This window comes from Pleurodeles waltl, chromosome 6 (genome assembly GCF_031143425.1).
Source record: "Pleurodeles waltl isolate 20211129_DDA chromosome 6, aPleWal1.hap1.20221129, whole genome shotgun sequence".
NCBI lineage: Eukaryota > Metazoa > Chordata > Amphibia > Caudata > Salamandridae > Pleurodeles > Pleurodeles waltl.
Genome location: NC_090445.1, coordinates 1661421060 through 1661445207, shown reverse-complemented (window position 1 = coordinate 1661445207; position 24148 = coordinate 1661421060). Strand labels below are relative to the sequence as shown.

The window sequence follows — 24148 nt, the reverse complement described above, 5'->3', positions numbered from 1 at the left end:
GATGGAGGATTTCTAAAAGTCAGAATCACCTCAGCTCAGGACACCTTAGGGGCTGTCCTGACTGGCCAGTGACGACTCCTTGTTTTTCTCATTATCTCTCCTGGACTTGCCGCCAAAAGTGGGGGCTGTGTCCAGGGGGCGGGCATCTCCACTAGCTGGAGTGCCCTGGGGCATTGTAACACGAAGCTTGAGCCTTTGAAGCTCACTGCTAGGTGTTACAGTTCCTGCAGGGGGGAGGTGTGAAGCACCTCCACCCAGAGCAGGCTTTGTTTCTGTCCTCAGAGAGCACAAAGGCTCTCACCGCATGGGGTCAGAAACTCGTCTCTCAGCAGCAGGCTGGCACAGACCAGTCAGTCCTGCACTGAACAATTGGGTAAAATACAGGGGGCATCTCTATGATGCCCTCTGTTTGCATTTTTTAATAAATCCAACACTGGCATCAGTGTGGGTTTATTATTCTGAGAAGTTTGGTACCAAACTGCCCAGTATTCAGTGTAGCCATTATGGAGCTGTGGAGTTCGTTTTTGACAGACTCCCAGACCATATTCTCTTATGGCTACCCTGCACTTACAATGTCTAAGGTTTTGCTTAGACACTGTAGGGGCATAGTGCTCATGCACCTATGCCCTCACCTGGGGTATAGTGCACCCTGCCTTAGGGCTGTAAGGGCTGCTAGAGGGGTGACTTACCTATGCCACAGGCAGTGTGAGGTTGGCATGGCACCCTGAGGGGAGTGCCATGTCGACTTAGTCATTTTCTCCCCACCAGCACGCACAAGCTGGCAAGCAGTGTGTCTGTGCTGAGTGAGGGGTCCCTAGGGTGGCATAAGACATGCTGCAGCCCTTGGAGACCTTCCCTGGCATCAGGTAGTACCAGTTACAAGGGACTTACCTAGGTGCCAGGGTTGTGCCAATTGTGGAAACAATGGTACATTTTAGGTGAAAGAACACTGGTGCTGGGGCCTGGTTAGCAGGGTCCCAGCACACTTCTCAGTCAAGTCAGCATCAGTATCAGGCAAAAAGTGGGGGGTAACTGCAACAGGGAGCCATTTCTTTACACCTCCCCCTTAACGCAGCAGAGCCTTGGGGATGGGGTCCCTGTGGCTGAAATCGGCTTTGGGGGAGAGGGGGCCTCCATAAAAATGTCCCACCGACTTTGCTGCAAACATTTTTTTTTTTTTTTTTTAAACGTTTTGAGCCCCTGGTGGAATCCCCCTAGGACCCCACTAACAGACCTAGGGGGTCAAGAGTGTTCCTGCCCTGCCCCCTGATTTCCTTTTTATTTACTTTTTTAGGACTGTGGAACAAGTCCAGAGTCCTAAGACTACTGCCACCAGTTTCTGGTTGAGGTGGTGGCAGTCAAACAAATCTCAGTTTGATATCTGTCAGGATCCGTGGAGTCTCTGCGTCTTACATATACTAAGTTATTTTATCATTAATTGCTCAAAAACTACTGAATGGATTTACACCATCACGGAAAAAGTACTCTTTCTGGACGTAGAGCTAGATTTCTGTCAAATTTGGTGTAAATCCATAGCTGTGTCTAAAATTCCTGTGGGAAATGAAAAGGGAGAACACACTGTGATTCCCCCACTTCCCCCCCCCCCCTCAACCCCCGCTTTATGGATCACCCCAAACTTTCCATGCGCTAACAAGGCAAAAGAGAGCAATTTTTGGAAAGTTTTGTGAAGATTTGTCAAAACGATGCCAAAGTTATTAGCAACACAAAAAATGCATTTTCACCCAACCCTAACTAGAACTACAACCGCCACTCGGTAAAATATAGTAAGGCGTTGATATAATACAAAAACTGACATTTAAAAAACAAAATAACCCCTGAAATTCACCGATTACAGTTTACAGAACTAACTATAACTTGTGTCCCCACAATGCACTGCTTATGACCTCACATATTGTGTCACACGACATGTTAAATTAAAACATTGTTGAATTCACGGAGGACATCTTAAATGACTGCCCTCAACCTAGATAAGAACTGACTGCACAATCACTCCACTTGCAAGGAACATAGCATTACTTCCTTTAGCTTTTTTCTACCGGCATCTGCGAAGCAAGGAACTGTTATACAATTTTAATATACAGCAATGCCCCCTCCCTGCAAACAAAATATGTGGTTATTCTAGTTTCGATGAGGAAGTATTACCCATTTTTGCCACAATGATGATGGGAATGTATTGAATTTGATCATGTACAAATATGATCTCCTATTGTTGGATTGTGAACGGGATCTAATGGGCAGCAGATCCGTTCCTTTGTTGGCAGAAATGCCAGTACTGTTATTGACCATGTTTTGGTATCCGTCTCTGCCCTTGATCTGGCTGGCATGTTTAATACCATCAGCACTGCCATAAGTGATCATAACCCTATTACGTTACCACTTTTTTTCTGGGATAACAATTGTGCGATACCTACCATCATTCTCAATATCACTCCAGTTAGGCCTCATAGCGTAAGGATTAAATGGACAGGAACAGAGCCTAACAATATCTTACAATCAGTAGCAACCAAGAAAATAGAGGAAGGTAATTACTGACTGGGGAGGTGGTGGATCATGGAAAATTGTTGTCTAGCTTCAGTCAGGTTATTGGTTGTATCAGTTCTCTGTTGATTTGGGCTCCAAGATCTACTAGAGTTAATAATCATGGGTTGTTTGACCATTCATCTACCCAGGCCTTTCAGCGTTTGAAAGAGGCTCTACATAGCACACCTGGAAATGCTGTGTCTATTAGGTAAACCCTACAAACAGACACCAGCAGCGAGGAAGAGTGTTTTACAGGAAGAGGCATGGGTTAAACTTAAACAGGTTGATGAATTGAAGGATACTAAGCTTTTCTGAGATGCAGTTAATGCCCCTTTCTTAAATAATGTTGTAATCACAAAGCTTAAATGCTTTGTACCTGTGAAACTTGGGTAGCTCACTTTTCTGATATTTTCAGTGGGAATCAGGAGGTTGGAAGTTCGATGGATTGTGTGACTACCTCACTCCAGAACTCTCTCCCCTTTATTACCATGACAAGGTCCTCCTTGCTCTGCAGATCAGTGCAACTGGTAGGCACCTGGCCCAGATAGGTGCCAGTAGATGCCTTTTTAGCATCTAGTGATTTTTGGGCCCCTACCTTGACTAGGGTCTTTAATGCAGCAGCAGTAAATGAGATTCCATCATTGTGGGCCATTTCAATAATTCTACCTATTTATATAAAGGGTGTTAAACCAGACCCAAAGTGTTATCGACCTACCTTTCTTTTGGACTATTCCGTAAAATTGATGAGTAGGATTATTTTATTGAGGCTTGAGGAGTGGGCACAAGACAACTCAATTTTATCAGATGCACAGTATGGTTTTAGGAAGGGACTCTGAACGGTCGAACAATGTGTCAATTTGGACCTGTTGATTGGAAAATATACTAGGGCCAAAAAAGGATCCCTTTACCTTTGCTTTGTTGATCTAAGCAGTGCGTTCAACTTGGTTGCTCAATCTAACCTTTGGTCAACCTTGTCTTACCTTGGTGAACCAAAGGAGATCATTTGTTTTCTTACAATGAAGAGTTGCCCTTTTGATAATATGCCATGCCCTTGTGATGGGATGACAAAACAAAGCACCTTGCATTTTATGCTCTTTTATGATTTTTATAAAAAATATCAGGTGTTTTCATCTTAAACCTTTATTCCTTGTCCACAATAGTAGAAATTATCAGGCAGCAATGAAATACTTGTTTGCACTTGGCGACCATCACTTGTGCATTAACGTTGTTCTTTTTATGACAAAAGTTGTGCACCTAAGGAAGACCATTATGTGTTAGATGATTTATATGGGTGAAATTCTGACTTCTGGGAGCAGTTAGACTATTTAAACAGAATTCTATGGAATGTGTTTTATGCTGTTTATATTGTATGTACTTGTATGGCTGTTTTTAAACTTGCCGAATAAAGTTTTGAACTGAACTGACTGTGCAGTCATTCTTTTTCAGTTCCTCCAGAAAGGAATGGGTTATCTGTACTTCCAAAATGGATGTCCTGTTATGGATTTTGCTAGCTAGCACTGCTAAAATTAATCCCAGGAAATTGTGAGCTATATTCCCATCTACCAAACAGAAAATGGTGCTATATCTGGTAAATGGTGTTACTCTATGGCATGTAAAGCATCACTGTAAAAGCATATTCCATTTTTCTAAATAGTTCCTTCAGCTACAGGACACCAAGATTTTTCAATGTTTGTACAATCAAATTCAAAAAGTGTAGGAGTCATGATGCTCCAGGCAGTAATTTGACATTTGAGTGATAGTGTGTTTGTATTTATCATATATTAGAGATCCTGGGGTTGGAATCACTGAGTTAATTGTCATACATCTTAAACTGGACTAAAAGAGTACTCAGGACAATAAATTACAGGATTAAAAAGAGTGAGAGTTTAGATAGCTGCTGCCTGCAAAAATGTAATCTTTTACAAGGTTCGTTGCCCTTGAGTATTCCTACTTTAGATCTGATTTTACTCAAGGGTGTGGTTTTCTACAGAAGTTCAACAAAAGTAGGCACTATAGCCTTTAATCCTCCCCAGTGTATCCAACACATTGTATTAAAGAACACCTGTAATTTTGTGTTTTTTATTATATCAGTCATCATTTGCACCACAAGATTCATCAACTCCAATTATTCTAGTGGTTGTCTCATAACCTTTTAAAAGTTCATTCACAATACGACTGAGGCAATTCTAACCAGTTATCATCTTAGTCAAATTATGGATACAATTCAACCCAACTATCCTGAAATCTCCCAGTCACCACAGTTGCCTGTCTGATGGTTAAGAAATCTAGGGATATTGAGGACAAACTGACAGTTCTCCTACGTCTCCAAAATTGGGTGGTACCATCTCAAGACCTTGTAGCAAATTACATTTTGCAAGGCTTTTCCTCAAAATTTACTTTCACATCAGCACTGCATCAGTAACCTTCAAACTAGATCACCCTAGACGTTTATCTGAAACAACCCTATTTGGCATTCAAACCCTGCAGTGCATGGAGAACATGGATACTCAACCGTTACATCTCCCTGTCAGCTCATATTTCATTTGTGGAGCTGGTGCCTAGCCCCAAGATTTACTTCAAGGTCCTCCAAAGACTTGGCTGTCCTTTCTCCTTGCAAAGCATCATCCTTACAACATTTATCACCTATTTTGCTAAAGACTGTAAAGTAGGTTTTATCCCCGGAGGCTACCTTCCTTAGAGATCTGGTCATTAAATTACACACCACCTAAATTTCAGACTTTTAGAAATGTGTTTTTTTGTCTTTGGTCTCTAGAAAAGTCATTCTTCACATACTCTATAGCAGTATATCTGAATCACAACTGTAAGCACTACTGCCGACTGAATTATTTACCCATGTTACTAAGACCCAGTGTTGTTACTACGAGCTTTACCAGTAGAAGTAATTTTCAGTAAATAAATGTTCAAGGGACTGTAGCACAGTACTATTTTTATTTTTTTAATTTTTTTAACAGACAGTACTACTTACAATGATTTTCTGATTAAACTGTAAAAGAAACCTCAAAGCCCAAATATTTATGTCAAAGTTCCAATGCACATCAGCAGATTATTTGAGAAAAAAGATGCACAGGTTACAAAACCAGAACTAAGTGCTACTGGTCTGAAAACGAAATGAAATATGACCAGAGATGCAACACCGTCATGTCCATTCCAGTGAAATGGACGCTTGGCTGGCATCCGTTGCTCTTGGAAGAAGACAGCATCCACCATAAAACAACGTAGACGTTGGTCTGCGCATCAGCGGCTACACAATGGGCAGACAGTGTCTTGAGTGGCTGCCATGTTGCTTCCAGACGAAAAGCTAAATATTGTACTGTTAGGATTGAGTCATGCCTCGTACTTTTAATTGGCAATTTCACGTTTGGCCTGGAATTAACATGGCCACCTATGAGATCGCCCCGCCCAAAAGAGACATTTATGATTCCCACAGGAGGAGCCCACTGTTTTTCTTTCCCCACTAGTGCCTCATTTAGATAAACATTTTCAAATCGGCAAGGCTTTAGAGACGACTGCGTAGTTTACATTAACATGTTCAAATCGGAAAGGCTTTAGCGAAGAGTGCCTCATTTAAACAAACATGTTCACAACTGCAAGACTTTAGCGATGAATGCATCATTTACATAAGCATATTCAAATCTGCAAGGCTTTAGAGATGTAGAGAAAAAAAAAAAATATCTATATATGCGCCCTCCGAAACAGCGTCTGACATTTGACTGTGGTCTTTAAATGCACAGCAAATATGATGAGAAGATTTACAAGCCCGTTTTCAGAGCAGTGAGCGAAATAAGCAGCACTTAACACGAGTGCTGGTAAACAAAGAACAAAGTAGTTCCTGAAACAGATCCTTGAAGGGAAGCAGAGGTGGGATACTGTAATGGGTCCGTGCTCTCAGGGAGGGCTAAACACACAACGGGGCATGACAAAGGCACGGCACGGACACATGGGGAAAAAGAAAAGAAGAGTAACTATGGAGAAAGCAAATGGGAAACCTATTGGGGGTCTGTGGGAGGCCTGAAGCCCACGATGTAGATATAGCATGTCTCGGTTCGAGACAAAGCATGTGCGCCATCAAGAGCTGTGACCTAAAAAGGAAACGTGAAGAGCAAATACTTATGGCACTCTTTGCCCATAATGGAGTGGCTTAAAAAAAAAACTGCCATTTAGCATTCAATGAGGTCAAAAAGTGCAGAAAGTGAGTTTTATAATACCCTCAACATGGCCCGGATGGTGGAGCGACCTCACAGCAAGTGAAACTAAAAATGACATAGTTGAGACTTTTAACAGCAATAAGCATGTTATAACATTACACTTTACTACCTTTTGCATCATTGGCAGTCCATAATTGGTGTTAATTGTTCATGTCAAAGGCTCTCATTTTAAATCTAGCTTGGAAGCAAGAACAACTGATTGAACCCACTAGAATTCGAACCCTTGACCTTCAGGCCACACAGATATGTACAACTGATGCTTAGCCAATTAAGGTATCTTACCAGGCCCTCTAAGCTTATATAACAGTTTACTGCAGTACTTTGAAGTGACAAAAATAAACAAGTGACTGCCTAGGAACAGAAAAGCTCTTTCTGTAAAGTAGCTCATGAGTCTTCCAAATTGTAGAAGAGTTAAGTTGAGCTGCAGTTGGATCCCAGCCTATTTTCATTTTTTCCTTTGGGCCTGTTAACCATCGATCTGCCCATTTTAAAATATTAGTCACCACATTCGGATGATTAAATTAGTGACCACGTAATATATAAATGTGCTCACTCAATCACCCACTCGTATATAATTAGAAAGTTTGGTTACCAAGAGTATCACCCATAGTGGTAATAGTTCTAGTCTCCACATCCATATTATTGGTTAGGTTAGACAGCACCATGGCAAGATGAGGCCTCCAGTCGCCCCACTTCTCATCTCCACAGCACTAAAAGGGAAAAAAGATGAAAAACAATGAGTCTCACAGTACAGGAACCGTGTTCTACAGCAATTCATGAGGTAAAGCAGAATTTATCGACCGTGTCAAAGTAATACTTTCAAATGCGTATTTAATACCAGCATACAACAGTGCTACGCTGCTTATTAGGAGCATGACTCACCGTAGACGCAGCTGGCATTCTCCCCGACATGAGCTGGTAAACAGTTTGTAGAGGATCATTAATTGGGAGGCTGTTGGCAAATCTAGATGAGACAAGTTTTTTTGGGCTGTATTAGTGTACAATAGTTACTTTTTATTTGCAGTACTCATAAGCTTCAGAACAATCAGATTCATAAATGGAGACAGTCTATTACCTTAACAAAGACTGGAGCGTTAATGGTAAAGTGTGAAGTATTTCTCCACGTTAGCCTTCAACTTACTATTTACCAGAGTGGTTTTGGTGTAAGATACAAGCTTGCAGTTACAAACTATTTAATACCTTTTGTAGCGATGCACCCATCGTGCATTCTGTACTAGAACATAAATTAAAATGAGTGAAATATAACAGAACAGCTTGATCTTTTCTTCCATTATATATACGATGTACACCTTAGAGCAAAGCCATCGTATGCTGTGACCTTATATCTTCAGTGCTTTTCACAGATGAGCACAGTGCTTAAAACAGACAATTCGTACAGTGGTTTAACAGAAAAAGCTTCCTTAATGCTCACCTTCATACAACTAAACATCAAGGTAATATCATGGCATGATGACCACTATCCTACTGAAAACTCTTCAATAACGCCATAGCTTACTTTGCACTAGAAGCTGGATTTACAGATTAAGGTGGTCATTATGACCCTGGCGGTATTGCAACCGCAGGGCCAAAACGACGGGAGCACCGGCAACAGGCTGGCGGTGCCTCCCGGAGTATTTTGACTGCGGCGGTAGGAATCTGCCAGGGAAGCGCTGCCCAGGGAATTACAAGTCCCCGACCGCCAGCCTTTTTCTGGCGGTCTGAACCGCTAGGAAAAGGCTGGCGGTATGGGGAGTCGTGGGGCCCCCTGACAGGGCTCCATGCGGCTTTTCACTATCTGCTGTGCGGACAGTGAAAAGCACGACAGGTGCAACTGCACCCATCGCACGGCCGCAACACCGCCGGCTCCATTTGGAGCCGGCTCCCATGTTGTGGCCCACATCACCGCCGGCCCAGCGGGGATGTCCAAATGAGCACCGCAGGAGTGCGGCCGCACAACGGTTACAGTAATGAGGCCCTAAGTGTTCTAGGTTATTTCCACAGAGATTAAAAATAGAGCAGCTCATTTTACCTAAATCCAGAATTACACCTAAATTGTGTGTGAATAATTAGCGTTCAATTACAATTTACCTTAGAACATTAATTTGTCTCCGTTTTAATTACGTTTTCGGCATTCAGTGCCCAGAAACAGAGGTTAATGAAAAATCAAAAACTGCAATCAACTACTAAAAGAAATAGGATTATTGTTTGGGGTGAGTGACAACCCACATCAAGGAAAATTCACAACCCCTGTCAGGGTAAATCCTTCAAGGCACTGAATTAACTTTAGCTCACCTTTCGGTAGCGATGGCACACAGCAGACAGGCTTAACTTAGGGCAACATGTAAAGTATTTATGCAGTACCAAAACTGTAATAAAGTCAAAATGCAAAACCAAAAAAAAATCCCAAACTGAATAAAAAAAAAAAAAAATAATAATAATAATAATTAAAAAAAAAGGTAGAGCAAAGTTTAGAAAAACAAAACTGAAGGAGTATAATGTGCCAATGCTAGTCAATGGGCGCAGCAGACCAGGACTTAGTTGAAATCGGAGGTTTGTCATAATAGAGTACAAGTGGGATACACCAACCAGGTTAGTTCTGGTAAAGACTAAGGGGCCATTACGACTTTGGTGGATGGAAAAGCCCATACGCCGAAGTCCCGATGGGTAGGTTGCCGTCAGTGTGGCCGCCTACCAGTCAGCTCAATTACTAGTTTCCCACTGGGTCAGCGGGCAGATACAGTTTCCGTCCACTGGCCCAGTGGGAAACGACCTCCAGCATTGTCGCCGGCTCGTAACAGAGCCAGCAGCAATGCTGTAGTGCATAGGGTGGGGGGGGGGGGGGGGGGAGGGGGTGTGATTTGGAGGGGGTCCCTGGACTGCCCATTCCAATTGCATAGGCAGTGCAGGGCCCCCCTGGGGCACCCTGCACCCAGTCTCTGCCAGCCTTTTCATGGCGAGGTTACCGCCATAAAACTGCTGGCAGGGGTTGTAGGCTGTAGCACCACCAGTCTGTCCTGTGGAGGAAAACTGGAAGTGCTGGTGGTCACCGCAGTGGTACCACCACCTTGGCAGCGGTCCAACTACCACCGCAACCCTGGAGGTCAGTAGAACACCAGGGTCGTAGTAAAGCTCTAAGTGAGACAGTAAACTAAGTCCAAATTTACCACATGACTACACTTCTAAAGACCTCCAGGATTTCAAGTGGATTCCCACAGAGACCCACAGGGTGCAAGACAGAGGTCAACAACAGGGTCCAGTTGCAATTTGTCAGTTGCAGGAAAGGCATCTTGTAGTTTGTTCTATCCATGTATCCCAAATAGTAAGTCAGTCTTATAACCTTTTGAGCCCAACTCAGAGGGGAGGGAGGGACGTACCAAGGTATTCCTAGTGTACTTCCACATCTAACACCAAAATCAAGTTTGAAGTAGTCACTGTACAACAAATAAACCAGAGACACAAGTATGGTTTTCCAGCAGTCAGACTGAATTCACAAAGACTGTCTTGCCAGCCTGTCTACATTTTTTCAAGTGTGTTGTGTGTAAACCCAGAAGACCTGTCAAGCAGGATTTGACACTGCAATTCCAAAAAGGATGCACACAGACCCTACCCTGCATATTCTATGAAGTTCACAGGAGCCGTCTTTGCCCATTCAGGTCAGCATACTTCCATGGGTTACCACAAGATCCATCTAAAAGTGAATACCAATCTGAAACGTGTGACCCCAAGAAGGTGAGTGATTACTTTCCTTGAGGCACAAACACATCATCAGACCATTCAGTAAAATGGGAAAATTAGACCCTGGAGACTATGTCACACCCAAAGAATCAGGTTTGGAAATCATATTAAGGATCCCACTGTGTAAGTGTGCAAGGAGGATACATATTCTGTTTTAAATGTTGTGTAAAATTAAATATGCAAGTCTCAACTGAACTGGCACTAGGAGGACACTTTTGGATGCATAATGTGTATAAACTAGTTTCTTGGCACATGTAGGAAGCTGGCTATTTATACCAACATGAGGTATGCAGTGCAAACAATCATTCAGTTATTCCCTTATAAGTCGACAGGGCTTGCTCTAGCAAATCCAATATCCTCTCTTAGGGGGGGGGGGAAGTGTGGTCGAGCAGCATTAGGCTTATCACAGAGGAGTGTTAGACATTTGCTGCATGCGCACACTCAAATGATACACACAACTCAATGAACAAATTACTTACCTACCATAATGCATTATCTAATAGCGATATCTAGCTGCAGATTGCTTACCTTTGAATTTCCACAGCATCAGACTGGAGCTGGAAGATGTTTGTGTGAGCAGCACCCTTGCACAAGTACACACCACCTCGGCGGGCGGACGTTAGTTCCTTTTCACGACTTTCCACACCAGAAGAGCGGAGCTATGAAGAGCACTGACAATGGTGTGTCCAAACTAGGGCCCTGAAAGGGATCATCCCTAACCCCAGAAATCAGTCAGCAGAGCCAGGAAGAATGGGTGTATCTGTAAGGGATCTGCAGCTAAATACTGTCTTTATCAGATAACGCATTGCCAAAGATAAGTAACTTGTTAATCTGATACAGATATCTAGCTGCAGATTCCTTACCTTTGAATAGATACCCAAGCAATACCAACCCCGGTGGTGGGCTGCGGACAAATTATTTAAACTAGGAAGTCCCTGCAGACAAGACTGTCCAGTCAGTAGTGTTTGGCAAAAGTGTGCAGAGATACCCACGTTGCTGCCAAACATAGAGGACTGGGACTCCACGTGCTAATGCAGTGGCCTCAGGCTTTCCCCTAGTGGAATGGGCCCTAAAGCCCTAAGGAGTATGTTTCTTAGCCAGAGCATAGCAGATTTTAATACAGAGAACGACCAAGCATTAAATGGTTTGTTTCTGTACTGCCCAAGCTTTCCTGGCTCCAACATGTCCTACAATGAGTTGGCCGTCCACCCAGAACTCATGTGTGGTCAAGGTAGAACGACAACACCCTTTTTTTGGTTCAGACAGTGGAGTTGCTCTCTTCTTTAGAGGGATGTGGAAGAGCATAAACATGTTGGCAGGGTGATTGAATAACCCAAATGGAATTGGGTCACAGTAGGAACGTGGCCCTAGTGCAAAGCACTACTTTTTCTGGAAAGAGAGTGAAATAGAGTGGCTTGCCAACAAAGCCCGCAGCTCACTATACTGGCATATGTTACTGCCACTAGAAAGGCTCTCCTGATTGTAAGCAGTCAGAGGGTACAATTGTGCATTTGTTCAAGGGGAGGGCACATAAGCTAGGTTAGAACCAGATTAGGTCTCACTGAGGCATGATAAAGGGTGAAGGGGGACATGTACAAGTCCTTTGAGAAACCTATTTACAATAGGGGACTTAAATAAAGAGGGTTGGTCAGGCAGCCAAAGAAAGGCGGACAGAGATAGCCCTTAAGAGTACCCGAAACAGCGTTCTGCTGGGCAAGGGTAAGAATGAAGAGAAGAAAATATCCAAAAGAAGGAGAGAGTCAATAGACTTTTCTGTACAATAAAACACAAACGTTTGCCATCTGCAGGCATATACAATTTTAGTGGAAGGATACCTGACGGCCATAATAACATTACAGACTTCTGGCAGATGGTCAAAGGCTGTCAACTGTTGCTGCTCAATCTCCATGCAAGAAGCCCGAGAGTTGACAGGTTCAGTTGGAGAACCCTCTCCTGCAACAGAAGAACCTCCCGAAGGGGCAGACTGATAGGAGGATCAATGCTGATTCTCAGAAGCTCGGGATACCAGACTCTCTGTGCCCAGTCCAGGGCCACAAGGATGACTTGGGCCGGGTCGTTCCTGATCTTCTTGAGAAATCTGGGCAGCAGTGGTATGGGTGGGAAGGCGTACAGTAGGTCTGAACTCCACTCGAGACGAAAATAGTCTCCGAGCAATTGCTGCCTGGAAACTCCAATGCGTAAAACTGCTGACATTGCACGGTCTCTTCAGAGGAAAACAGATCTAACCAAGGCTCCATCCTCCAGTGCTACAAGAGATCTGCCACTTGTGATCCGCTAGGCATCGACGGCTGAGTTCGGCTGCCCTGGCATTCAGAGAACATGCAAGGTGTTGAACCACCAGGTTTATGCCCTGCTGTTCCAGCCATGTCCAGAGACACAGAGCCTCTTGATAAAGGGTCCATGAACCCAGCCTGCCCTGCATGTTGCAGTATCACATGGCAGTGGTGGTGTTTGTGAACACCTGCACTATCTTCCCTTTGACAGAGAGAAGAAATGCTTTTGATTCTAGTTGGATCGCTTGAAGCTCCACCAAGTTATTGTGGAGTATGGATTTTGCTGGAGACCAGAGTTTGCTGATCTCCAGCTTTCCAAGATGGCCTTTCCATCCCAGGAGTGACACATCTGTCACTACAGTGAAATCTGGTTGTGGAAGGGAAAGGAGTCAGCCACTGACCCAATTGCAGCTAGTCAGCCACCATTTCAGGTCTTTTGCAGTTCCCTCTGAGATCTGGACCACGTCAGAGAGATTTTCCTGATGCTGCGCCCACTGGAACTTCAGGTCCCACTGCAGTGCCCGCATATGCCATCTGGCATTATTCACCAGCAGGATGCAGGAGGCCATTAAGCCCATCAGCCTCATTCATTCTCCCCAAAATATAGGACAGAGACTAAAATATCCATATCATAGCCTGAATATCCTGGACTCGCTGCTCGGGAGGATAAGCCAGAAACTGCACTGTGTGCACGAGTCAGGTGTGACTCTGGCACGTTTATAGTGAACTCTAGCGAATGCAGGATGTCTGCTGTAGTCTAGAGGTGGAGACAACAGCCTGGGGCAAGCCTGCCTTCAACAACCAGTCATCAAGATTGGGGAAGACTGGTGCCCCTAATATCTGCAGATACGCTGTGACAACCACCAACATGTTGGTGAACACCAGAGGGACGCTGGTAAGGCCAAAGGGAAGCACAGTAAACTGAAAGTGCTAGTGGCCTATTTTGAACCACAGGTAACGTCTGTGGGCAGGCAGGATGCAGATGTGAAAATACACCTGCAAATCCAACGCTACCAACCAGTCTCCTTGGTATAGGGCAGAAAAGATCTGAGCCAACATGAGCATCTTGGATTTCTCCTTTTGAGGAAGAGATTGACTGTTCAGAGGTCTAGAAAAGGTTGAAGACCCTTGTTCTTTTTGGGAATCAGAAATTAGCGGCAATAGCAACCACTGCCTGCTTATGATTTTGGAACTATCTCTATGGCTCCTTTGGTCAAGAGAGCCATAATATTCTCTCGGAGGAAGGACAGATGATCCTCCAAAAGCTGATCTTGTGTTGGTGGGATAGGGGGCAGGGAAGATTTGAAGGGGAGGGAGTAGCCCCTCAGAATGATCTGTAGGACCCACCTGTTCAATGTAATGGATTGACATTGGAGAAGATGGTGATGTATTCTCCCACCAACTGGACAGCCATGATCCCTTATTAGGAGACTAGGAGGGTTTAGAGGATGCAGCTGCAGAGGAGTTGGTGATGGTTGATTTCTAGCTACCTGACCCACAAGGTCGGAATGCACAGTGTCTACATCAAGCTTGGGGTTCTTGTGCTGCACAATGGCTGGCATAGCATTGTGACAGTAGCCAGGAAAGGCAGAGTGAGGATGAGGGGTCAATGAGAGTCCCAAGGACTTGGCCATAGCCCGCGAGTCATGAAAGTGTTCCAGTACTGAGTCTGCTTCTATCCGAAGAGAAAAGCCCCGTCAAAGGGCATGTCCATGAGGTTGGTCTGGACATTGCCAGAAAAGCCAGATTCTCAACCAGGCATGGTGTCTCAGAACCACTGGAGCTGAAACAGCTCTGCCCAGGGAGTCTGTCATGTCCAGCACCACACGTAATGATGAACTTTGGTACATTTCTCCTGTCCTTGACTGCTTGGGAGAGAAGGTCGTCCTGAAGGGGCAGCCTGATCGGAGGATCAATGCTTATTCTCAGAAGCTCGGGATACCAAACTCTTCATGCCCAGTCCAGCGCCACCAGGATGAGTTGGACCCGTTTCTTCCTGATTTTATTGAGAACATCTGGGCAGGAGCAAAATGGGCGGAAAGGCGTACAGGAGGCCTGAATTCCAGTCGTGACAAAAAGCGCTAATCCGGGACCTGTGGCAGCACTCGTGCAACTGTATCCCATAGCATTTGGGAGTAACAGCCCAGAAGGCCTGCAGTGTTCATAGACCACAATGCTAGGCTGGTGGAAGAAAAGATTTTCTTTCCAGCATTTTGGATTCCCGGTACAGAGAAGCAACAGGGAATGTGCCATGGGAAGTTGAGGATTGGATAGCCAAGCTCTCAGGGGTGGGGTTGCTGGGTGAGGAAACTTGGGTCACCTGGGGCGGGGCGATGGCGGTGAGCAATTGTCATTTCACAAGAGCCTCTGTGCTGGGTTTGGACTAGTTTCCCAGCAGGAAAGTCAGTACTTTGTTGAAGGTGAACAAAGGTTACGATGAGGAAACTCTAGGCTGAAGCACTTCTGCCAAGAGGTTAGTCTTGACTGCCACAGAGGGAATTTAAACGTAGGTGGGAAATTGTCGCTCCGACTACTGGAAATGCAGTGAGGCCTGAAGTTGGCCCTAATTTTATCCTGTTGCCAGGAGCTCCCCTAAATACTGAATTTAGGGGCATAGGGGGGAGTGTAGGGTAGTAGCCAATGGGCTATTTACCCCTGTGGTCACTATGCCCCATATGTGACCACTTTGTGTTGGAAGTGAGCATAACCCTGGCCCAGAGTTCCTAGTTATGCCATCTCCAAGATGGCAGACTTAAGTTTTGTGTTCACAGAAGGCAGCTGACCTTAAGGGTGGCACTTACCTGAGAGTGGACATACCCTCTGACTACTAATTTTTCAGCCTGTTCATGCACTAAATGGGCCCTGGGTCAGGGTGGGGTGGGGTGGAGTCACCATCGCCTCACTTCTGAGGGAAGCCAGATCTGCATACCAAGGGCAGTGGGCTCTTTGAATCCCCCGCCTTGTAATGCATATTTCCTGTTGGGAGGAGTGTGTTAACACCCCTGCCAGAGCAAGCTTTGTTCTGACGACCCGAGAGCAAACCCTTGGGAGTAATTAACTTGTCTGTTGGTGGCAGGCTAGTTAGAACTAGTCAGCCAGCACACAGGTAGTTAGTAGGTTTTTCAGGGGGCACCTCTAAGGTGCCCTCTGGGTGCGTGTATTAATAAATCCATCACTGGAATCGGTGTGGGTTTAGTAATATGAGATGTTGGATACCAAACATCTCAATTTTTAGTGAAGCCACCATGTAGATTTGGGAACTCACATTGACCAATATCCAGCACATGTACTTACAACGGCTTCCCGGATCACTTACTATGCCTATGAATCCACACAGACACAGCAGGGCCACGTCTGCTCTTGCATACATGTAATACAATGCACCCTGCCTTAGAGCTGTACGGCTGTGTGCCATGTTGCCTTTTTCACTTTTCATTGCAACAAGACATGCAGTCTGCAAGCGCTAGATGAGGGGTCCCTGAGGGCGGCACAATACATGTTGCAGCCCGCTGGGACCCTCTTGCCCTAGGTATTAGGGGTACAATATACTAGGGACTTACAGGGATGCCAAAGATATTACCTATTGGGTAACAACTGTACAGTTTTAGGGAATGAGATCTGGCAGTTGGGACCTGGAGAGCAGGAACCCAGTGCACTTTCAGCCTATATTGTACCATACACCAGGCAAAAAGCGGGGGTTACCATGTCAAAAAGGACGCTTTCCTACAACACCCAAAGTGGAGCACTTGATAAAAGTACAGATTTACTGCAGGTGGGATGAGGTTGTGTACCACAAAATGTAAGCAGTTCTTTGGGCCAAGTATCATAACATCAAGAACTCAACACAGTCAAACTGTCTGAACCTAAAACAAGGCATAAAGGATGCGGAGGTACAAGCTTGGTTTCCTCCATATACAAAGGACTCAGTTCAATGAGGGAGAGGTACTGGTCTATTCATGGTCAACTCAAGAGATTGGCCACAAGAGTTTGTACTTCTGAATTCCCAAATTAGCCTTGGATCAAGCTGTAGTCACTGGTCCAGAGGACATAGACGAATGTCTTCGCTAGTTCCTTATATCCATAAGAAGAACTGCTAAACAGAGGCACAAACGAGAGCAAGACAGGGCTGGAAAGGAAAGCGATGCTTAACAAGTGCCACTTCCAGAATACAACTGGCTAGATAATGTGGCTTTAGGACTCACAATGCCTTCATTGTTAGGGCTACCACCTAAGGTCAGATTATCGGGTTACTTCGAATTCAAGCACACACATTTGACTACCTGATCTATTGTTGGAGTTTTCTTGGTTTGATCCAATATGAACTAAAATGACAAACACATCGAAAAGCAAAGATATATAACAACTATCCAGGACTGCAAACACCGTCATAACTAAATGAAGCATGGTGGAAAACCTGCCACTATAATAATGATCACCTGGGTCACAGAGTGGCCACTAATATGATTCAGTGTACACCACAGATCAGCGTGAATAGGTGTAGGTCCTTTTTGTTGTGGCTTGTTCCTTAGGCTATATCTTGTACCAACAAGAGCACAAACTGCACAAGGCAGTAAGAAATGCTTTGCACAGCCAGACTGTGCCAGATGCTCTCCACTGCACTAAAAAAAAGGAGAGTATTGGTTAATTAAATGCAGTTGCTCCAACTCTAACAGAAGCCTGGGGCACAGGGAACTGAGAAATTATTGGTCTGGTTGCACAGCCTTCTAAAAACTTTGTCGATTTATTCTAAGAAGATCAACATTTCAAGCTTATGGAAGCTCAAACAAATTGAACCTAATGATCTTTGTCATGGCAAACTGATAGAAAGTGTAAGATGAATACACACAACTGTGTATCCTCTGCTAGTGATAAGAAGAGTGCTGACCCCAGAGAAATGGTGAAGGTGAATCAGATGGACAATACCAAACAGGACTAAAACAGTTATTTGGTTCCTACTATAAAAAATATTAAGCAAGGTGATTTAACCAAAAGTGTATTGTGACTACCACCTTATGGATACATGATGCAACATTAACCGTAATTGACTAGTTTCTGCACTCATCTAGCAAATACAGCCAAATGCATTCATCAGGAGATATCACATGTGTTGGTCACAAAAACATTGTTAAACAAGCATTGGCAACGCCAGTAGGTTTCGCTTTTGTTTTTTCTTTTGCATTCTATCTTAGTAACTGGATTATAAATATTAGAAAAAGGTTATAATAGTGTTTGTTTTAAATTTGATAAACTGTTAATAGTTGTCTATGTTGAGATATATGTTGAATCAATATCCTAGGGTTCCAAACTTATTTTGTACCATATTTAATATGGCACTGTTTTAGAGTATAGTAATGTGTGGTGGTGGAAAGCGCTCAGTGAAAGAGCTCTTAGCCGGGTGCTGAAGGGCACTGGAGACCAGCGGGGAGCATCCAGAACGCGAGGGGAGCTGGCCCATGGATCTTCTCCTTCTTGAGATAAAATCATTGATGCCCAACAGATCGCCACCCTCAATACCAACGGACTCAACCCCACTGCCAGCATCAAACAAGATACTCACCACGTCCCCAACTGGATCCACAACTGTGCCAATGAAATCATCCCCACAAGAAACGCCAACACCAGAAGATCCAGCAAACCCGCTGGTTGGTTCATACCCAAATTACACCCATTGAAAAGAGAATGCAAACATCTAGAAAGGCGATGGCGTGCTTGCAAGAACCCATCAGATCACACACCTCCAAAGCAGCCCTCAATAATTACCACCACCACCTCAAAGAAGCTTAAAAAAAAAAAAAAAAAGGCGTTGCCCCACAGAAACTTCACCCCCCCCCACCAACTACCAGCTTCAACCACCTTCTGACCCCAAAAGGTGAAAGCCACAGTCACCGACTTGAAGATGCTAACAACTCAGGAAAGAGCTGCACTCGTGAGTGATACGCACTCTGGATCACACAACAACCCCTGCCCTCACTACATTTTCAACTTAGGACAGAGTGATCAGTAGCACCCTCACCCCCATCCTCAACACCTCCATCATGACAGACACCATTCCAGACACATGAAAACACGCAGAAGTAAAACCACTCCTGGAAAGAAGAAGAAAAAAAAAAAAACATCCGTCAACCCCAGCGAGCTCAAGAACTATCGCCCAATCTCGTTGCTACCCTTCCCCACCAAAGTACTAGAAATATGGTACAGCTCTCCAAACACCTAGAAGAACATAATCTGCTGAACGCCTCCCAAGCAGGTTTCTGTGCCAACCACAGCACTGAGACTGCCCTCACTGTCGCAAAAGATAACATCAGAACCCTCCTTGAATGTGGAGAGAAAACAGCCCTTGCCCCAACAGCTTTCAATACCATCTCCCACCACAACCTCTTCACCACACTCCAACACATAGGGATTCAAAGCAAGGCCCCGAAATGAATTCTCACCTTCCTCGCCGCCCGCACCCAAAAAGGCGGCCTGCCTCCATATACATCTGAACCTAAGAACATCACCTGCTGAGATCCCCTGGGATCCTCTCTCAGCCCCTCCCTCTTCAACACCTACATGACACCACTGACAGTACACAGCCACGGACTCAACATCATCTCATGTGCCGATGACACACAACGTATCCTCTCACTTTCCAAAGATCACACCATCCCAAATATCAATATCAGCAATGTCATGACCAACAAGGCAGAGCGGATGTGATCCAATTGCCTAAAAGTTAACAAAGACAAGAGAGAAGTAAGCATCTCTGGAAACAACGCATCTCCCTGGGATGACACCTAGAGGCCAGCAACACTTGACTACTTTGTATAACATTTTTAAAAGTTAAGAAAAATGTTTCAAATTCAAGAACTCTTCCGAATGGTCTTAAGCAACCGGCTGCAATCGAGAGTAGACACCAAGGTTTGATTTAAAGTGTACTATTTGAAAAGGCCACCAATAATATGGTGTGAGAATCAAGCCACATGGACCATCAATATGTATGTGATTTATGTTTCTGCTGGGTTAGAATCTGATCACTTTGCTTTAGCCTAGTCTCCTGGCCTATCTTTTACACTGAGAAACCACATCCATCTTGAGCTAAAACAATTGTGGCTCAGCGGTTAAACAGCATCACCTACACATGTTAATTTCTAACATTTAATTTTTCAAACAGTTCAGCAGCTGCAGAGAGCAAGAAGCTGTTGACCAATGAGTATGCTACATTAATAACTAAACTCACAGACAAACAATCCAAGTTACCAACACACATTTTACTAAGAGAAAAACCATGTCGTTGTTCCAAGTTGCCACCTCAAAAATTAAGTTTTAAAAGAGCGTAACATACATAACATAGCCGGATAACCCAAGTGAGTGAGCCATGTCACTGCCACTAATTCTAGATTACCCAACTATCTCCTTTAAAATATCTGTCCATAATCAGGAAAGCTATCACAAAGCGCAATAGGTTTTTATTAGATAACATTAATGAATCATGAAATCCATTATAACCCCATTTTATGCTAGGAATTATGAAGTGCTCATCAGCCAATTTACAACATCTGCTATCCTTCACCCAAGGGAAAATCAAGGACCATACCACCTTCCCACTTAGTACACCTCACTTAATTTGTATAACTCTGTGCAGTTTCATAGTAACGTAACACATTCTGGGGATTATTAACAGATTTTAGGAAAAATAGAATGGTTTACAACAACAGTTTTAACCAATGTAATTACGAACAGGATAAAAAACATTCAACAATTTAAAAATATTTATTTACTAGAGGTTAAAGATTACATATATAATTTTTCCATTAAAAAAAAAAAAAAAAAGTGTAATACCTGGTCATAACTCTAGCATGTGTTCGGCTATCCATTTTACTGGCAAGTAGCAGAGCATGGCCCCATAAGCCATGTTTCATGGCAGATTCCAGTGCATCCTATAAAACCAGAATATATTGTTAAGTGAGTAGTTCAATATATTGAGAGGTTTTACGTTTTATAAAGCACTTATTTTTTCACCTTCAGTCTGAAAAATATGTATATAAAGTGTCAGATTTGTAAAACAGTGCACCTGAAAGAGTGCATATGTAAACTGCTGACCAGGTGTGGTGCTATGAAAAAAATACAAGTTAATTATTTAAAGTTTAAGATGTCAAAACCCTTTTTGTGTGTAGCTAGTCAGGTTTAGCTATTTGTGCAAGCACTGACATTACTACAGTACAGGATCATGCAATATCACAGAGGGTTATATACTGCAACCTTGACAGTCATTTTTTGCTAAATAATGTCCATTCAAACAGTCATAGAACTTGCACTGCAAGTTTCAGTTATGCTTCGGGAACAAAGCTTGGTTTCAGTTCTGTAACATTAACTATAATTTTTAAGTATAGGGGCAATCCTTGTACATTTGTGATATGAAAAAAAACTGTAGGCTATATGGTGCACTAAAAAGTATAACATGCAGAGAGTTCAGTGGATCGGATCCCCAACTGGTTTGCAGAGGCAAAAGTAGATCGAACTAATGCTCTATTTTGTGGTAGTGAGGGTGAGCAGTTAGGGTTATCAGAGGGTAGTGCTAAGCATTAGTTGTTCTCACAGAGGCAATAAATGAGACACACACTCTGTAGGAAGTTGGCTCTGTATGTGCTATTTCAAACTAAGGAATAGCATGCAGAGAGTCCAAGGGTTCCCCTTAGAGGTAAAATAGTGGTAAAAAGAGATAATACTAATGCTCTATTTTGTGGTAGTGTGGTCGAGCAGTAGGCTTATCCAAGGAGTAGTGTTAAGCATTTGTTGTACATACACATAGACAATAAATGAGGTACACACACTCAGAGACAAATCCAGCCAATAGGTTTTGTTATAGAAAAATATCTTTTCTTAGTTTATTTTAAGAACCACAGGTTCAAATTTAACATGTAATATCTTGTTTGAAAGGTATTGCAGGTAAGTACATTAGGAACTTTGAATCATTTCAATTGCATGTATACTTTTCAAGTTATTCACAAATAGCTATTTCAAAAGTGGACACAGTGCAATTTTCACAGTTCCTGGGGGAGGTAAGTATTTGTTAGTTTTACCAGGTAAGTAAGACACTTACAGGGTTCAGTTCTTGGTCCAAGGTAGCCCACCGTTGGGGGTTCAGAGCAACCCCAAAGTCACCACACCAGCAGCTCAGGGCCGGTCAGGTGCAGAGTTCAAAGTGGTGCCCAAAACGCATAGGCTAGAATGGAGAGAAGGGGGTGCCCCGGTTCCGGTCTGCTTGCATGTAAGTACCCGCGTCTTCGGAGGGCAGACCAGGGGGGTTTTGTAGGGCACCGGGGGGGGTCACAAGCCCACACAGAAATTTCACCCTCAGCGGCGCGGGGGCGGCCGGATGCAGTGTTAGAACAAGCGTCGGGTTCGCAATGGAAGTCAATGAGAGATCAAGGGATCTCTTCAGCGCTGCAGGCAGGCAAGGGGGGGGCTTCCTCGGGGAAACCTCCACTTGGGCAAGGGAGAGGGACTCCTGGGGGTCACTTCTGCAGTGAAAGTCCGGTCCTTCAGGTCCTGGGGGCTGCGGGTGCAGGGTCTTTTCCAGGCGTCGGGACTTAGGTTTCAGAGAGTCGCGGTCAGGGGAAGCCTCGGGATTCCCTCTGCAGGCGGCGCTGTGGGGGCTCAGGGGGGACAGGTTTTGGTACTCACAGTCGTAGAGTAGTCCGGGGGTCCTCCCTGAGGTGTTGGTTCTCCACCAGCCGAGTCGGGGTCGCCGGGTGCAGTGTTGCAAGTCTCACGCTTCTTGCGGGGAGTTGCAGGGTTCTTTAAAGCTGCTTCTTGAAACAAAGTTGCAGTCTTTTTGGAGCAGGTCCGCTGTCCTCGGGAGTTTCTTGTCGTCGAAGCAGGGCAGTCCTCAGAGGATTCAGAGGTCGCTGGTCCCTTTGGAAGGCGTCGCTGGAGCAGAGTTCTTTGGAAGGCAGGAGACAGGCCGGTGAGTTTCTGGAGCCAAGGCAGTTGTTGTCTTCTGGTCTTCCTCTGCAGGGGTTTTCAGCTGGGCAGTCCTTCTTCTTGTTGTTGCAGGAATCTAATTTTCTAGGGTTCAGGGTAGCCCTTAAATACTAAATTTAAGGGCGTGTTTAGGTCTGGGGGGTTAGTAGCCAATGGCTACTAGCCCTGAGGGTGGGTACACCCTCTTTGTGCCTCCTCCCAAGGGGAGGGGGTCACAATCCTAACCCTATTGGGGGAATCCTCCATCTGCAAGATGGAGGATTTCTAAAAGTTAGAGTCACCTCAGCTCAGGACACCTTAGGGGCTGTCCTGACTGGCCAGTGACTCCTCCTTGTTGCTTTCTTTGTTCCCTCCAGCCTTGCCGCCAAAAGTGGGGGCCGTGGCCGGAGGGGGCGGGCAACTCCACTAAGCTGGAGTGCCCTGCTGGGCTGTGACAAAGGGGTGAGCCTTTGAGGCTCACCGCCAGGTGTTACAGCTCCTGCCTGGGGAGGTGTTAGCATCTCCACCCAGTGCAGGCTTTGTTACTGGCCTCAGAGTGACAAAGGCACTCTCCCCATGGGGCCAGCAACATGTCTCTAGTGTGGCAGGCTGCTGGAACTAGTCAGCCTACACAGACAGTCGGTTAAGTTTCAGGGGGCACCTCTAAGGTGCCCTCTGGGGTGTATTTTGCAATAAAATGTACACTGGCATCAGTGTGCATTTATTGTGCTGAGAAGTTTGATACCAAACTTCCCAGTTTTCAGTGTAGCCATTATGGTGCTGTGGAGTTCGTGTTTGACAAACTCCCAGACCATATACTCTTATGGCTACCCTGCACTTACAATGTCTAAGGTTTTGTTTAGACACTGTAGGGGTACCATGCTCATGCACTGGTACCCTCACCGATGGTATAGTGCACCCTGCCTTAGGGCTGTAAGGCCTGCTAGAGGGGTGACTGACCTATACTTGCATAGGCAGTGAGAGGCTGGCATGGCACCCTGAGGGGAGTGCCATGTCGACTTACTCGTTTTGTTCTCACTAGCACACACAAGCTGGCAAGCAGTGTGTCTGTGCTGAGTGAGAGGTCGCCAGGGTGGCATAAGACATGCTGCAGCCCTTAGAGACCTTCCTTGGCATCAGGGCCCTTGGTACTAGAAGTACCAGTTACAAGAGACTTATCTGGATGCCAGGGTCTGCCAATTGTGGATACAAAAGTACAGGTTAGGGAAAGAACACTGGTGCTGGGGCCTGGTTAGCAGGCCTCAGCACACTTTCAATTGTAAACATAGCATCAGCAAAGGCAAAAAGTCAGGGGGCAACCATGCCAAGGAGGCATTTCCTTACACAACCCCCCCCCAAACGAAAGAGGATGAGACTAACCTTTCCCAAGAGAGTCTTCATTTTCTA

At 44.7% G+C, this 24148-nt stretch overlaps 1 protein-coding gene across 6 annotated transcripts in view; it reads right to left on the bottom strand.

The window, feature by feature from the left end:
• SEC16A (SEC16 homolog A, endoplasmic reticulum export factor) overlaps positions 1-24148 on the bottom strand; it is a 300868-nt gene that overhangs the window by 177675 nt on the left and 99045 nt on the right. For all 6 annotated transcript variants that reach the window (XM_069241597.1, XM_069241599.1, XM_069241601.1 and 3 more), the window contains exons 12-14: positions 20618-20715; positions 7650-7731; positions 7360-7477 (exon numbers count right to left, since the gene is read on the bottom strand). In XM_069241597.1, coding sequence (XP_069097698.1) covers positions 7360-7477; positions 7650-7731; positions 20618-20715 — 298 coding nt within the window. The remainder of the gene's footprint in view (positions 1-7359; positions 7478-7649; positions 7732-20617; positions 20716-24148) is intronic.